Source organism: Primulina tabacum, chromosome 18 (genome assembly GCF_025594145.1).
Source record: "Primulina tabacum isolate GXHZ01 chromosome 18, ASM2559414v2, whole genome shotgun sequence".
In the NCBI taxonomy this organism is placed as follows: domain Eukaryota; kingdom Viridiplantae; phylum Streptophyta; class Magnoliopsida; order Lamiales; family Gesneriaceae; genus Primulina; species Primulina tabacum.
This window is the reverse complement of record NC_134567.1, coordinates 2,123,982-2,140,913: the sequence shown is the minus strand read 5'-3', so window position 1 is coordinate 2,140,913 and position 16,932 is coordinate 2,123,982. Positions and strand designations below refer to the sequence as shown.

The window sequence follows — 16,932 nt, the reverse complement described above, 5'->3', positions numbered from 1 at the left end:
TACTATAATTATTAGTTATTAGCCCCTCACTAAAAATCGATTTAACTATGAAATTACCTCTCATTAAATCATTAATTACTCTCATTAAAAAATATTTTTAATTGTGATGAAATTTATAATAATTATTTGATATGATTTTGTTATTATATTAAAGATAGCATTATTAATAAAATATGAAATATGGAACAAGTAAGTTTTGTGAACAAAATATTTTATATAAACAACTGCATCCATATCTATTCATATATTCAAAATTTACAAAATTTCGATTTGTTCCAAAACATGAGTTCCATTTTGATGGATACTTGAAGTATTTCCTAATATCTATTCCTTGGAGCACAAAAATTTTTTGAGGACCATAAATGGTGATCACTTAGTAGTTGCTTCAAAATATCATAGACAAATTTCCTAATCAATGCTTGAATTCTTCTAATCTTCTTTGAAGCACGACATCAGATTAAGGCAGCGTGTCATCTGTAAAACATAAATAGAAAAAATCAATTAAAATAAAGATGTAATTCAAACATAAAGTAAGAGTGAAAACTCTGTTGATGTTGAAGTTTATAAACAAAACATCTTGAAAACAATGATATATTATGTCAAACACATGTGAAGTAAATTTTTAAATAATTAAAAAATAAAGTCTATATACATGTAAACACAATGTGCCAAAGTTATAAGAGTAGCAGTTTTTAGTCAAAATATCTGGAGATGAAGAATCAACTAAGAGCATCCTTCAGCATGAATCGAAGAGAAAAGAAATAAAACCATAAAATAGTTATACAGGTGATGACATTGTCAACAAAATGGACACACAAGGTAAAGTTAACTTTCTTTGAAAAAGATTGGGCTTGAAATGTACAGCCGCGAGTCACAAATGTCTTGAGCGCAAATAAGAAGGATAATGACTAAACATATGTGTCTATGATTACTTGAAATACATTCTATACAAATTTTACGCTGCAATAAATCCTAAGGGTCCATGTGTGGTTTAAAAATATACCACTGATGCTTTACGGCTTATGTTATTCTTGTCTTTTTTCTTACCAGCACAAAATGTGGAGTTCTATGGTTTGTATTCATAATAAAATAGGAAATTCAGACTATAGGAGTATCCAACATGTCAGACTCCTTATGTGTTACATCACACATGGATCAGAGCTAAATAACACTTTCCTATTTTGAATTCCATTATTGATCTCGTAACAGCCCCATTTTATGGTTAAATTTTCTTTGCAGGACATCAAAAAAATTATGACCACATAAAAATACCAGTTTGATTAAGTCATGTAAACTATGTTGCGGAAGCAAGAGGTTTCAGCATACTGTTCATGCATGCTTCTTATCAATTTCCCAAACCTAGTTACTGTTCTAGTCAAAGGGTAAAAGAGGAACTCAAATCGACTTTGGCTAATCTACTTTCAATTCCATCCATGCACCTCTTCAGGTTATTATTTTCTTCTTCTTTCTCATGGAGCTTAGCCTCAAGATCTTTTATACAAGCAGCTTGTGAACAATTAAAATGTTTTCTTTTCATTCCACCTCCAAAACCAAAGACATGACTATGACACTGTGGTCCAAAACACTTTTCAACAACCTCAATATGTGAGAGTGATGCATTAGATTGAACAGTCTTCACAATCTCATCCTACAAAGATCCATCACTCATGTCAGTTAAATAAATGATAAACAACAAATTTAGGTTAAAAGATTAAGCAGTGATATTTACATATTTTTCTTGCGCTTCTGGCTCAACAAGCTTTCCATTTTTATGTCGAGTCTCATAGAAAATTTTGGCAATATCAGGTGGGTTATTATCCTTGCCTCCCTGAAAGATATATAAAAGGCAAATTATATATATATATATATATATATATATATATATATGTGTGTGTGTGTGTGTGTGTGTGTGTGTGTGTGTGTTAATTAAGCAAAAAAATCATAAAAAATAAACATAAGAATTAATATAGATGTTTATGACCATTTCATATATCAGTTGTCTGTGCAGCTTGCTTCCAGTTCGATGAGGCATTACTCCATTTACCCGATTATTAGAATTCCGGTTACTGGTTTTCTACATAAATCACAAACCAAAATTACAATCATCAGTTCCATGAGTGCAATTTAACTGCAAAATGAAGATATTTCTTATTACACTTTGAACCAGTATTATTATACCTGAAACTCATCAGTTAGGAACTTATTAGTTACAAGCCAAAGTGGTTCACACACTGCTTTAGGGAGGAGGCCACGTATATCAAGAGGAAGTAGATGTTGTAAAAGGACATGAAAATCATGACTTTTCAAACATGATATTTTATGTTCTTTCATGCTAACACTTTGAGAAATATTAGATGAAAAACCATATGAAACTCTTAATTGCTTAAAAAATAAGCAAAACAAGTGTTTTTCCTCTGTATATAAAGTGTAGGATGCCATGGGCAACTCAAGTTTATCCCCCTTGCGAATTGGATGCAAATCTGGTCTAATTTTCAGAGCTTCCAAATCAAGACGAGCTTGGACATTGTCCTTAGTCTCGCCCTTCGTATTCATAATTGTCTTGACTATATTCTCACATATGTTCTTTTCAATGTGCATCACATCCAGATTGTGTCTTAACAAAAGAGAACTCCAATACGGAAGTTCAAAGAAAATACTTTTCTTATTCCAATTATCACCTCTGTTTTCAGGTGATATTTTCACCTTTCTTTTAACATCTTTAGTCAAGATGATTCCTTCAAGGTCATTCACTTGAGCAAGCACATCAACATGAAAGTGAAAGTGGTGGTTGTCTTACCTCTTTACTTCCATCAAACAAACTTGTATTTTTTCTCCATTTGTGGTTGCTATGAAGATAACGTCAATGACCCATATAATATTGCTTTTTACCATTAGCTAATCTCATAGAACAAGTGTCTTTGTTACAACAAGGACATGCCATCTTACCTTTGATACTCCAACCAGACAAATTCCCATAAGCTGGAAAATCATTGATTGTCCACAATAAAGATGCATTCAATTTAAAATTTTGGCGAGTTGAAGCATCAAATGTTTCAATGCCTAGTTCCCACAACTCCTTCAGCTCTTCTATCAAAGGTTTAAGGTAGACATCAATAGCATCTCCCGGACCCTCGGGACCTGGTATGAGACTTGAAAGAATAAAATTAGATTCTTTCATGCACATCCATGGAGGAAAATTGTATGGAATGAGTATTACGGGCCAAATGCTGTATGATTTTTTTGAATGAGTAAACGGTTGGAAACCATCACTAGTAAGACCAAGTCGTACATTTCGAGGTTCAATGGAAAAATCTTTATGCAAATCATCGAACGACTTCCATGCCATAGAATCAGCTGGATGTCTCATCAGTCCATCATCTACTCTTTTTTCATGATGCCATCTCATAAAAGAAGCAGTTTTTTTAGACATGAATAACCTTTGAAGCCTTGGCTTTAAAGGAAAGTAACGCAAGGTCTTCACTGCTAATTTCTTACCATTGTTTCGAACTTTGGTTTCCTCATTATGACTATTTTCTTTCCATCTAGAAGTACCACATATTTTGCACATGTCAGACTTATCTTCTTCCTTCCAATACAGCATACAATCATTTTTACACACATCTATTTTTTGATAAGAGAGACCAAGATCTTTAATAATTTTTTTGGAATCATAATAGGATTCTGGCAAATTTGAACCGATTGGGAGTATTTGTTTCAACAGCTGTAGTAACATATCAAATGATTCATTACTCCATCGACCAATACTCTTAATGTGTAATAGTTTGACAAGCACAGATAATTTTGAGGTGTCACAACCTGGATAAGTTGGTTGCTCAAAGTCCTTTAACAATCTGTAAAATTTCTTTGCTTCATCATTCGGTTCCTCTCCATGTTTATTCTCACTTGATGAACCAATTTCAGATCCAGTTCTATAAAAACCATCCATGTTAGGATACAAATCCCTTAAAATTTCATCACAATCACTTCCTTCCGATTCTTCATCATCAGATGAAGACTCACCAAGCCTTTCACCATGGTGATACCAAGTTGTATAATTTGGCATTATTCCATTCACATTTAGATGCATTTCAACCAGTTCACGAGATCCATAATCAGTGTTATTACACTTCACACATGGACACCGAATACTATTCTCTTCACTTGTCTTTTTAAAAGCATAATTCAAAAATTGTTCAACTCCAACCTTGTATTTTTCATTGAATCGATCATTGAAAAACATCATCCATTCCTTACTAGGTGCCATTTTCCTTTTACGAGTATGAATTCTTGCTCAAAAGAATCTGCAACAGATTTAGAGGCAACACAACAAAAAAATATGTTTTGTGATGTTAAAAAATGATAGTTTCAGCTTACTATTATCATAATACAACTTTCAATTATGCTATCATATTTTATAATAAACTAAACAAATATGCTATCATATTTTATAATTAACGCAGACATAGTTTATATCTAGCAACAGTAGCGCTTCAAAACCCCATTTTCGCCTATATGAAAGTAATTTTCAGGATTTACGAGCTGTTTGTACAACTTCTATCACTAGAGTTCTCGCAATAGTTAAAGACCGCCTAATAATTCAAATCACTAGAAATTTCCCCTCGGATTGAAAACACAAGGTATTAGTTAGTTATAAGCCAATTATTGCATCACAATGTATCTATGTGGCATTTTGCAATACTCATTGCACATATAAGCAATCAGTTGCAGAAGCTTAGAGTAATATTAACAAAATCCATGTCCAATGGCAGCGATAATAAACATGACCTAGTTTTATAATGACGATGATTGACCCAGTCAAGATATTCAAACGCAAATGAATCTTCAATCCTTAACATTAGGAAAGCAACAATAAAGAACGATTTCCCACTGCAGTAATATAGATTCAACAGACTGTCAAACTCACGTTTTTAAGTCCAAAGAGGACAGCTCTTCAATGGAGGTAAGTTTTTTCTCTGAAGATTCTGGAAAAGAAAAACATGGAGTGAGTGATGCCGGCAATATTGGTCTCTTTTAATTATAACCATTTTAAAGTAACAAGCCTATATCTTCCAAAAATAATGCTGAAAAATGTAAAGAAATAAGTTTTGGAATGCATTGTAGAGAGATAAATATTTAAAAAAAAAAAAAAACAACACAGATTAGAGAATACATATATACGATGTCTACCAGTTTCTTTAAAAAACTCCAGGAGGTATATGTATAAACTCATAGTCGTTTACTGATTGCAAAGGAAGACTTCAATATGACAAAGCTCATAAAACTTCATTAGGACTTCATACTGTTATGTTTCATGAAAAATAAACATGATTAATACAGAACGAACACAACCATTTTCGTAGACAAAATATCATCAAGCGTATGTAAATTTATTAGGATAAATTTCCTTAAAACTAACGAGTATAATCTTCTAGAAAAACAAAAACTAAAGGAAAAAGAAAGAAAAGCATGCTAAAAAATAATAGTGTTGGAGACTTAATTTTTGATGGAAAACAACCTTACACGTCTTCCACAAACGCCGCCGCTGGGGAGATAAGCGATTATGAGAAGCGATTATGAGAGAGCACCGAGATTGAGAGAGTCTTCCACAAACACCGCCGCTAGGGAGATAAGCGATTATGAGAGAGCACCGAGATTGAGAGATAAGCGATTATGAGAGACGAGAAAAATCAGTAGGTGAGAAAAAACGTCGAAGTCGGAGGGGAGGGGAGATGAGGGTTTACACAAATTAATTGAAATTGAGAAATATAATTGTATTTGTGGTAAAAGATATTTTTATTTTTTTAATAATGAAAAATAAAAATACATTATGTAGGCGCCTAAATTCTGTAGGAGTAATTGGAGGGAAATAATTTTATACATGGCGCCTAAAATCTGTAGGTAATTATGAGAGGGATTTTTTTGTAATCAAATAATGACGGGATTAGTTATCTGTAGCTACGAAATTGAGAATTCGTCGCTAATAATTTAACTCTTTAATAATGATTTTTTTTACCCTCATAAAAACGTCAAAAATTATGTTTTTAGTGACCCATTTTTCATACCCTCATTAAATTTTTATCATTATAAATCAATTTTCTTGTAGTGCAACTTCATGTGATTCAAAACAATATTTGTTCATATTCGTGGATACCCTAATTAGTCCCATTTTTTCCATCAATCCCTTGACCAAGAACTTCATAAATCAAATCTAATTGCACCCATCATATCATGATAAAAATGTTTGGTAGTATCGTCCCATGATCTCTTATGTATCACTGATAATGCCTACAAGAACCTTAAGTTATGGTTAGCATACAGTACTGTAATGACCCTAATCCTTATCTTGAATTAAGTACGAATTAAGATATGATTAAAGGTTGTTAATTAAGCATTATTAAGGAATTGATAATTCGATATCAACCTGTTGGAATCCACCAAATTTTAAATAGACCACCCAATCTACTTCAGATTTCATTATCCCGAGAAATACAACTAGACAAATGAGATTATAACATGAGGCAGATAAGATTGATTCAGATCTTCTGAACTAGTCCCGATGCAGCCTATAAATAGAAGTTGATTTCAATTGTTCCCTACACCGCTTCCTTCAGCTACTCTCTCTTGAGTTCTAGCCATATACCTTAGGTTTTCTAGCCAGTTTCTAGGGCAGTTTGGTGTCGGGAAAGTTTCGGAGCTAGTGTCGACTCGAAGAGGGGTAGGTGAACCGAGACACAGATGGAGACATCATTGGCGGGCTGAAGACGGACGCAAGTATAATCCTAAGCCTTAAATAATGATTTAAGGATCATTAAGAAGAACTTTGAAGCAAGTTTGGTAATTCACCATCTAGTTTGATAGTGATTTCATTATATTGGTATTGTTTAGGTTCAGATGAGTAAGCTTTTTGTCAGATTGTTTTAGTTAGGCACGTGATGTACTAAATAAGATATCCAAGCGTAGTATACATACTTATATGTTGTGTATTTATCTGTTGCATGATACATGTTTTACTGTTTTGGCATATTATGCATGACATATCACGTTGGGCTTCATATCTTTTGAGATATACAACGTTTGTTGGGGTCGTTCAGCCTTATTCTGTATTGTGGACGGTTGGACATCGAGAGTTACAGTGTCCGACGGGACCCACGAGCTCTGATGTCCTTGGACATTGTAGGTCCACGTCTTGATGATGAGTATGGGAGCCAAAACATGCCTAGGGCATATCAGAGACTACACACTTAGGCGCCTCTAGACTAAGCATGAGATTCTTGATTTGATCTTTGATATCCGAGCATATTGCATTTCACATACATCATAACAATTTGTAAACTCGTACATTATCGTACTGTGCGATTTTCGCTCACGTCCTTGTTTTCATCTTGGGCACCCCATTCCACGGAACATATCTTAAGTTGGACTCTTCGGACACCTAGGGCAGTGGCTAGAGAAGTTGGGCTTCCAATGGTGATCAAGTGGAGGTTTTATTTGGTTTATCGTATTCTCGTGCAAGATTATGTTTTAGACATGGTTGTATTAACGTCGTAGACTGAGATTATTTTTTTTTTTCGTTTTAGTAGTAAGATGACTAAATTATTTGGTTTCCTCTGTTTAATTGTTGTTATCAAATTTAAATTTTGCATGCTTATTAGTCTATTTAGTAGTGGCTTGGGTAAAGACGTTACAAATACGGTCTCTTCAACTTAAATATCCCGATCAAATCTGCAACCATTTGTATATCGAGAGTCGGAAATAAATTTGATAACAATGTGATATATCTTTGAGTAATATTAGTGGCATATTATGTGCAAATGAGGAAACACATTTCTAAAATGCACATGTCTTACTCTAGCCAGAGATTCTTTGTACTGTTAACTCATCATATCACATATGATATCCACAACCGTAGTTGAGTTGTGAAGCGCCTACGGATTTCTAAACTACACTCAACCTCGTCACCTGAGACAATCCATTGAGACAATCATAAGATCCTTCATGGTCTATATCTATGTATCTTGATGCCAATCACATAAGATGCATCATCCATAACATTCATATTAAAGTTTTTAGATAGAAATTGTTTCACCTCATATCGAAATCCCTATCATTTGGTTTCAAGTTATATATCGCCCAAATATAGGATAAGGAAACAAATCTTACTCTCACTGACTTTTCTGGTATATTGATAAGTGCAAATTTTGCACTTAAATTATCCTAGAAATTGATGTGAATTATGCTAGTGTTGGAGCAGAATTACGCGTTTGTGTTTTTTTAGTGTTATGAAATGAATTGTGGTTATATGTGCATAATGGGGTTGTACGGACGCATAATGGGCGAAGCATATGGAGTTATAAAGGATTAAAGACGAAAGAAGCATCGTGTAACGCGCACCCATGCAACAAGAGCGTGCAGCCGCGTGCCAAGGATGATAAGAGTGTCGGAGACAGAACTACACGTGCATGTGCATGCAAGATCTCAGGAGAATAGACACTGGATTTGTGCAGACGTGCAACTATAAAAAGGCCACAACCCTAGAGCAGCAAAGGGAGGAGAGAGTCATACACACAAAAAATCAGAGAGAACATGAGAGAAGGAGCAGGATAGCAAAGAACCAAGATCAAAGATTGAAGAACGTATGTTCCGGAGATAGAGATGCGACTCGACTTCTTCTCCTCTTCTTGTTATCAGTTTTTATGCATTTATTGGCGAAAAACAATTTTTTTAAACCGTATTTCATTATGAATTAAATCTGTTATCTAAAGATTGACGTAGCTTGGTAGAAACATTATTTTTGAATTATTCAGTTTTATTCAGTAATTTTTCGTCATTTATTTGCGTTTATTTGTTCTTAACGCTTTGGAATTACTGACCATAGTTCGATTGATTAATAAATAGGATAGTAATTTATTGTTCGTGTTTAATAAATAGGTTAATTTAGTTGTACAACAAGCCAATAACAATTAAATATAGTGGAGACCAAGTGAAATTACATCACTAGATTCCTTCTTTTATTGAATTCATTTACCTGTGTGTCTGTGATGTAATTCATTTATTTGTCAACAATCGAAAACGTGACTGAATCTTCTAAATAAAGTTAGGTTATTTTAATTTCGATACTTCCTATACACTTTAAATACATACTCTCTGTGGGAAAAATTCCTTTTTTTACTCACATATTAAAACTTGACATTGTATACTTGTGGTAGGCACTGCAAGAAGTTTTTGGCACCGTTTTTGGGGAGTGTTTTATTTAATTTTTATGTTAATATCCATACCAATTAGTCTTGACTTTAGTTTAGGCTTGTTTATATTTATTGTTTGCTGAATTATTTTTTCTCCTCTGAATTGCAGTTTATGCGAAAAACCCAAAGTCTCGATTTGTTGCTTTTGATCTCGATATTGAAAATACCGCTTCTCTTAACAAGTTTATGCGAAAAACCCAAACCTGATATTGAATTATTTTCCATGGTTGGCTTGGCTTAACAAGTTTAATGGTGTGGACCGAAAGTTAGATTAGATTTTTCGTGATTTAGATTGGTTCGTGGACAAGGTGATAGAGGAATATCGTGACCCTAAAAGGGTGACAATTGATCATGAAGATATTATTGATGTATTGCTCAGAATTCAGAAGGAACCTAATAAAGTGATTGCCCTAAATGATAAACATATCAAGGGTGTTCTCGTGGAATATAAATTTTTTAATAGATTATCGTAATAGTTTAAAAAACAAAAATTTCCTAACAAATGTTACTACATTCCGAATATACCATCTTCAAAATTCAATAATACATATGCCGAAATATATCTTAATGTATTTATTTATATATTTTTTGTGAATTGTCATGTCTTTTTTGTAATTATGATAATCAGATCTCATAAATTTAAAAGACATAAACATCTCTAAACTCCATTATCATATTTTATCCAAACAACTAATTAACAAATTATTACATTACTTACTCTATGAGAAATCCATAGAGTAAGTAACAATTGTAATCATTGGGAGAAAACTCCACCTGATAAGTAATATCTAGCTTACAGGTATATTAGCCTATAACAACCATTTACACGTATACCACATGATGATGATTATATGGTTATATATATATATATATGCTGGATATTAAAAGTATAATACAGAGTAATTCATTGGTATTTCAACATAATTAATCTGTTTTTTTTCAACATAATTAATCTGTTTGTGACTCACAATCAATTTATGATCTAATCAAGCATAAAAATAATCCCGAAATCCATTTTTTTCTAAGAAATTAATGTTTTTTTTTAAAAAAAAACAATTCATCAATTTAAGAAAATGTTCGAAGTATTTGGACGAAAAATTACATTAAATTATGTTGTGTTTAGATTGATAAATTTGATATTAAGTAATAATTGAACTCTAATAATAATAATAATAATAATAAAATATATGAATTACGCGTGGGTGCGAAACACGTGCTCAAGGCGCGCGTCATTAGTTCCTGCCCGGTTAAAAAAATGAATGAAAAAGTGAACTGATTGGCCATACGTGAATATCACTTTCCTAGATCTACCGCAGCAGATAAATATTCTGCTATAAATAACCCCGTCGTTCCCCTCGCTACACTCGCGTCTTGCCCCCCATTGATTCAAAGGAACCGTTCCCAATATCCTATCCATTTCTCGTGCAAAGGTACGAATTCCCTTGTGATATTCGCGTCGCTCATTTCATATTTTTTTCTTTTCTCACGTTGATTCCTTTGTTTTTCTTCTGATTTTGATTCCCCAGTGGAGGAATAGTTTGTTGCGTTTGATCTTGCAGTTTTTTTCCCTGTTTTCGGACAGTTCATTTGTATTTTCTAAGTTTTATGTCGGTTTGGTTGGATCTGATACTGGTAAGAGTTTGTTTTTATCAGTTTCGTGTGATCTGGTGACGGATTACGTTGTTTGTTTTGTGATTGTATTGATTGGTTGATTTCGATGTCGTTTTTTTATTCATGCTGAAATTTCGATCCGGTAGATGTGCTGCGACGTGGCATTGGGGAGGACTTTTGATGAGAATTGTGTGGATATGCTATAAATGGTTTTTGTTGCATTGGGGGGTGGGGAGGCGGCGAAGTTGTAGATCTGGGTTTGAAAAATTTCTCACGATTAGATCTGACATGAAGTGGTTAATTCGTGTCTATAGTTCAGTCAAATTTGTCGGCATTGTGTCTGGCTCTCGAGTTTCGAGCATGTACTGGATTCTTGTTCCTGGATCCGGGAATTTTTTCTTTTGGAAGTTGAAGGATCTAAGAATTTATAGCGCTTGATTTTTTAATGCTATTTATGACTATCAATTATGAGGCTTGATATCCAAGTCTTCTTTTCTTGTTTCAACTTTTATTATCTTTTATCATCGATCTAGATTCCGTTAAAAGCTGTAAGCATGGATCAGCTAACCTTTATAACCTTTCTTTCTGTATGATATTTTGGGTTTCAGTTAGTAGTGCTAGTACATGTGAATGATGTATTTGTTTATTTGTTACATCGTATTTGTGAGATAATGCCAGATAAACTCACCGCACGTAGATGACATGCCAAATGAAGTACAAGAACGTTTTTGTTATTAGTATTTCACGTGGCTAATATTAAAATATATATATAAAAAAGGTTATTGAAAGTCATTTGATGTTGATTATTTTCAGAATTAATGTGTGAATTGACTAGTTTGCTTATGGTCTATTGCAATTCCTTTGTGCTCGTGTATCTATATCTGAAAATTATATCTATATCTAAAATATAATTTTCTATCATATCGTTTGTATGTGATCTGATTGGAATTTTCAAAGCAGAACAATGGCATCTCGCATTGTTGGATATCCGTGTATGGGTCCTAAGAGAGAGTTGAAGTTTGCTCTAGAATCTTTCTGGGATGGCAAGAGCAGTGCTGAGGATTTGGAGAAGGTGGCTGCTGATCTCAGGTCATCCATCTGGAAGCAGATGTCTGAAGCTGGGATCAATTACATTCCCAGCAATACATTCGCTTACTATGATCAGGTGCTTGATACAACTGCAATTCTTGGTGCTGTCCCTCCAAGATACAACTGGAATGGTGGTGAGATTGGTTTCTCGACCTACTTTTCTATGGCTAGAGGTAATGCCTCGGTTCCTGCCATGGAAATGACCAAGTGACCACCAACTAGTAAGTGATGGACCAAGTTACCCTAAATGGTTTCGTTTTTCCCCTGCTTCTGATGATCTAACTAATTCTGTCGGCATGTCAAAGAGGCCACTTCATTGTCCCAGAATTGGGAACTGATGTGAAATTTTCTTATGCTTCTCACAAGGCAGTGAATGAATACAAAGAGGCTAAAGCGGTATGAGATAGATGTTCCCAATTTTAGTGTAGAATATAATACGTGTCTTTTCTTCTAAATGATGAAGATTAAAGTCATCGTGTCTTATGTATTCGTACTTCATATGTAGTTGAATTATCGATGTGTGTTTCTTGATAATTGGTTTGCTTCGTTCTGCCTCCTGATGAACTTCACTTTCCAGTAGCTTGGTGTGTTCCAGTATTTATTGGCCCTGTTACCTACTTGATGCTTTCTAAGCCAGCCAAGGGTGTTGAGAAAACTTTTCCTCTTCTTTCTCTGCTCGACAAAATTCTTCCAATCTACAAGTGAGAACTATATTTAGATTTTTGGTCACCTCAAGATTGTATCTCCTTATTCACGTTATATCTCATCCTGCAGAGAAGTTATTGCTGAGTTGAAGGCAGCTGGTACTTCATGGATTCAATTTGATGAGCCCACGCTTGTTTTGGATCTCGAGTCTCACCAATTGGAAGCATTCACAAAGGCATATGCTGAACTAGAATCAAGCTTATCTGGACTAAGTGTTCTAGTTGAGACCTATTTTGCTGATGTTCCTGCCGCTGCATTCAAAACCCTTACCACACTTGGTGGAGTCACAGATTTTGGTTTTGACTTGGTACGTGGAACCAAGACCATTGATTTGATCAAGAGTGGGTTGCCTTCTGGAAAATTCCTCTTTGCGGGGGTGGTTGACGGAAGGAAAATTTGGGCTAATGATCTCAATGCGTCTCTCATCACCCTACAATCTCTGGAAGGCATTGTCAGAAAAGGTTTGTTGAATAACTCTTGTTTATTAGGTAACAAATTTTCTATGATAAACAATTGTTTTCCAATTTTGACTGCAGACAAGCTTATTGTGTCCACCTCCTGCTTGCTTCTCCACACGGCTGTTGATCTTGTGAATGAACCTAAGCTGGATAAAGAAATTAAGTCCTGGCTCGCATTTGCTGCAAAAAAAGTTGTTGAAGTAGATGCTCTGGCAAAGGCATTGGCTGGAAAGAAGGATGAGGTCTATGTCGCAATTGCTATCCTTTAAATTGATTCTGTTGGGAAATTTTCCATTTTTACTTCCATATAAATGTTACATTTTCAAAATGCTTATTTAATTTTTTACCATTTTTGGTAGGCCTTCTAAAAAACGGCTATGTTACACATTGGCTGTTCTTTACGTTTCAGGCATTCTTCACTGCAAATGCTGAAGCTCAGGCTTCCATGAAATCATCTCCAAGGGTGAACAATGAAGCTGTCCAAAAGGCAGTAAGTGATTGATCTGAATTCTTTTTATTTGATAAGTTTCTAAAATTGTTTGCACTCACCTGTGGAATCTCTTAAAATTAACCACAAATCCATCGAACGAGGCAGGCAAAGACAGCAAGAGAATATCAGTCGAGAGCTCACAAGGAATAACCACATCGAGCCCCACCAACTTCTTGATGAGCCCAATCATCCTAACACCATGCTCATGGACCGAAGTCCCATTTCGCAAGCGTATAGTCATGAGTTCTTTCACAGTAGCATGTCTCTCTGAACGAGTTTGTACATCATACAATTCTTTCAGATGAAGGTGAATGTCAGCAGCATTCACCGCCTCCTTGAACCTCATCTGAAGTTCATTCGACATAGAAGCCAACATGTAGCTCTTAGCTTGAAGATCATGGTCCCACCATTTCTCAAGCTTAGCTAACTCAGTCCTACTGGTATCATGAGCTGCCTCCTTTGGTCGCTTCTTATCAAGCACATACGCAATCCTTTCGGAGTTCAGAACAATCTTTAAATTTTGAAACCAGTCATGATAGTTAGGGCCAGTCAATTTGTTTTGATCGAGAATGATTGAAAGCGGGTTACGAGTAGACATCGTAAATATACTGAAAATGAAAACAGATAATGGTTACTGATAATTTTAAAATAATTCTAAGATATAAAATATGGATTTCATTTTATAAATTTTCCTCCCACTATTTTGACATTTCCACCACCATCTGATGGAAATGGGAAATCGTATTTCCTTAGTGGGCACGTAGAGTCCAATCAGTCAATTATAATCACGAATAATATCAGACAATTATAATTTTTAAAAGGTAGAATCCAATTGTATCCCTATGCAACCTCCGCGTGTTTTGCCTCACGTTTAATAAGGACCCAATAATATGACGTCGTTTATTTTCACGTGTTAAACCAACCCATCAATATTGAACTGTAATGGACGGTCGCCATGAGTTCCCCCAATAATATGAGCCGAAGTCATGGGAGTTCAACTCAATTCACATCATATGTCCGGTGGAAGTCACAGCTTTCCGGCGTCAAGGTCTCCCCAATAATATGAGTCCGATACTGTCCGTGGGTAGCAATCAACATGCAACCACGGTTGATGGAAGGCAAGGAAAAATTAAACTCTTTTAATTTTTACTTTTTTAGTTTGATATAAATTTTGAATAATATTCAAAATGAAAGATTTTAATTTTAAAATTGTCTCATCATTTTAATTTAAAAATCGCGTGCCATGTTTGTATGTTTGTCGGATTCATGCAACTATATTATTTTATAATATACATACATGCATATTACTATATATCGCATATATCATAATATGACATTCAACAACAGATAAGGATGATCGATCGCCAATACTACTAGATCCATGTGAGCCAAACATGGATCCAGGTTCAAAACCTAGGTGAATGCAGGGATGCAAAAACAACTATTACAAAAGCTTCCAATATTTTACATGTCTTCATCTTGTTCATAGGGCCCACCATCTTCTAGTCTTGATCTCCCACTATTTCTAATAATTACATTTAAATAGCCATGACACATAAGGGATACATCTCATGGGGTGGGAACGGTCCATAAACCGGCCCACTTTAATAATATCAAATATTAACAAAATGAATAAAACAGTAAAATATCCTAACATACACCTAACACATTAATCAAGGCTCTCGATAATCCTTCATGCATTTAATATCAAATATTAATATCAATTAATTAAACAAATTTAATTAACTGACAAATCATATATCTAATAATTTTATAACTAACCACCACAATTATTAAAGAATTTAATAAATTAAATAAATACCTTTATTTAATTTTCAATTAATATTTTAATTATTTATTTTACAAGAAAATTATTAATTTTCAAAGAATTAATTTTCAAAAAGAAAAATTGAACCAATTTTCAAAAAATTTTCAAAAATATCAATTTACCAAAAAATTTGAAAAATCAGAAAATTGCACCATAGGCCCAAATAATTCAAGCCGATCATCCAGCACGGTTCCCGAGACATTCCCGTGTAGCCGCCCGCGCTTCCCGCTCGCAGGGGGCTGCGCCTGCGCGCGGTCTGCTCGAAATAATTCCGGGCAGATCCGGATTTTTTTTTGTTTTCTGGAAAAAATAATTTTAATGGTGCTATAATTTTCTGAAAAATTTTCTTGTGTGGTTAGAAACAAATTATTCAATATCAAAACCATACTTTTTAGAAAAATATTGGCTCTGATACCGCTGTTGGATCTCGGTTTTCTCGTATCCAAACGCAGCGGAAGTTTTAAAATTTTTTATTTTATTTTGACAAACAAAATATATATGTTTGAGCACTCGTATGGTTTATGAACAAACATTCATAGGGCGTTAAAATTTTATACCTCTGGAGAATTAAATCACTTGGCTCCAACTAATCCGGTATAGGCGGATCTAGCTCTTGATGAATCCCTACGAACGATCTTCAAAATCTTTTCTTTATTCTTCTAATTAGGTTCACGACTAGAAGATTTGATCCTCTTCCAAATTGCACTAGAAAATATGGAAGAAGTTTTAACGTTGGAGATCAAAGTTTGAGAGACGGCTCAAACTTTTCTCCAAAGAGAAGTAGCCGAAATTTGTAGAGGAGGAGAAGGAATTTCGAAAATTCCAAGGTGTAGGGAGACTAGGTTTATGGCTTGATTGCATCTATTTATAATTAAGCCATGATCTTAATACAAATAATTAACATTAATGAGTTTGATTAATTAATTGAGCTAGTCCAACTAGTTTAATTAATTTATCAAAGTCCATTAAGAACTTTAATTATTTAAGTATGTTGTACTTGTACTCCTACAAGCCTATTAAACATAATTTTCACTATATTTAATTTAATATTTAATAAACTCAACTTTTGAGCTTAATAAATTAAATACATTATAAATTTAGCCTTTGAATCTAATATTTAAATTATAAATTCAACTCCTTGAATTTATCACCCCCAAAATTTTAATATTTAATAAACTCAACTTTTGAGTTTAATAAATTAAAATATCAAATTATATATATATTCAACCCCTTGAATTTATTATCTCCAAATTTAATTATCATAAATTCAACTTCTTAAATTTACCATATCATAATATAAATTCAACTCCTTGAATTTATTTTCTCAACGGGAACAAACGATTAAGTGATTGTGTGACCCTAAATGGTTCAGGGATACAGCTAGCCGTGGGTTCACAACTCCTTGTGATTCATGATATAATCCTTTATGCGAGCTTACCCTTATTTGCCCTATTCTATGTATCAACAATTGATCATGAGAACGTCAGAAATCATATTTCTGATTAAACC

At 34.0% G+C, this 16,932-nt stretch overlaps 2 protein-coding genes across 2 annotated transcripts in view; one reads left to right on the top strand and one right to left on the bottom strand.

Annotated features, from left to right (window-relative positions):
- Positions 1–1,375: 1,375 nt before the first annotated feature.
- On the bottom strand, positions 1,376–5,494 carry LOC142532243 (uncharacterized). The gene is made up of 6 exons (XM_075638558.1): positions 4,925–5,494; positions 2,947–4,848; positions 2,179–2,735; positions 1,982–2,074; positions 1,730–1,828; positions 1,376–1,648 (listed from the first exon to the last, which is right to left on the bottom strand). The coding sequence occupies exons 2-6, from the start codon at positions 4,262–4,264 to the stop codon at positions 1,376–1,378; spliced, it is 2,340 nt and encodes a 779-aa protein (XP_075494673.1). The 5' UTR covers positions 4,265–4,848; positions 4,925–5,494.
- A 6,323-nt stretch (positions 5,495–11,817) lies between these two features.
- Positions 11,818–16,932, top strand: part of LOC142532242 (5-methyltetrahydropteroyltriglutamate--homocysteine methyltransferase-like) — a 41,125-nt gene continuing 36,010 nt past the window's right edge. Inside the window, exons 1-5 of the mRNA XM_075638557.1 lie at positions 11,818–12,115; positions 12,520–12,643; positions 12,717–13,108; positions 13,184–13,347; positions 13,515–13,595. Of these exons, the coding sequence (XP_075494672.1) occupies positions 11,818–12,115; positions 12,520–12,643; positions 12,717–13,108; positions 13,184–13,347; positions 13,515–13,595 (1,059 nt within the window). The remainder of the gene's footprint in view (positions 12,116–12,519; positions 12,644–12,716; positions 13,109–13,183; positions 13,348–13,514; positions 13,596–16,932) is intronic.

What these genes read in the sequence shown, in the direction of transcription:
- LOC142532243 (XM_075638558.1), bottom strand. Translation starts at nt 4,264, where the DNA reads ATGGCACCTAGTAAGGAATGGATGATGTTTTTCAATGATCGATTCAAT. An exon ending in GTCTGGTTGGAGTATCAAAG is followed by an intron (nt 2,736 to 2,946) that starts GTAAGATGGCAT and finishes ATGACCTTGAAG; the next exon opens with GAATCATCTTGACTAAAGAT. An exon ending in CAGAAGCGCAAGAAAAATAT is followed by an intron (nt 1,649 to 1,729) that starts GTAAATATCACT and finishes GGATCTTTGTAG; the next exon opens with GATGAGATTGTGAAGACTGT.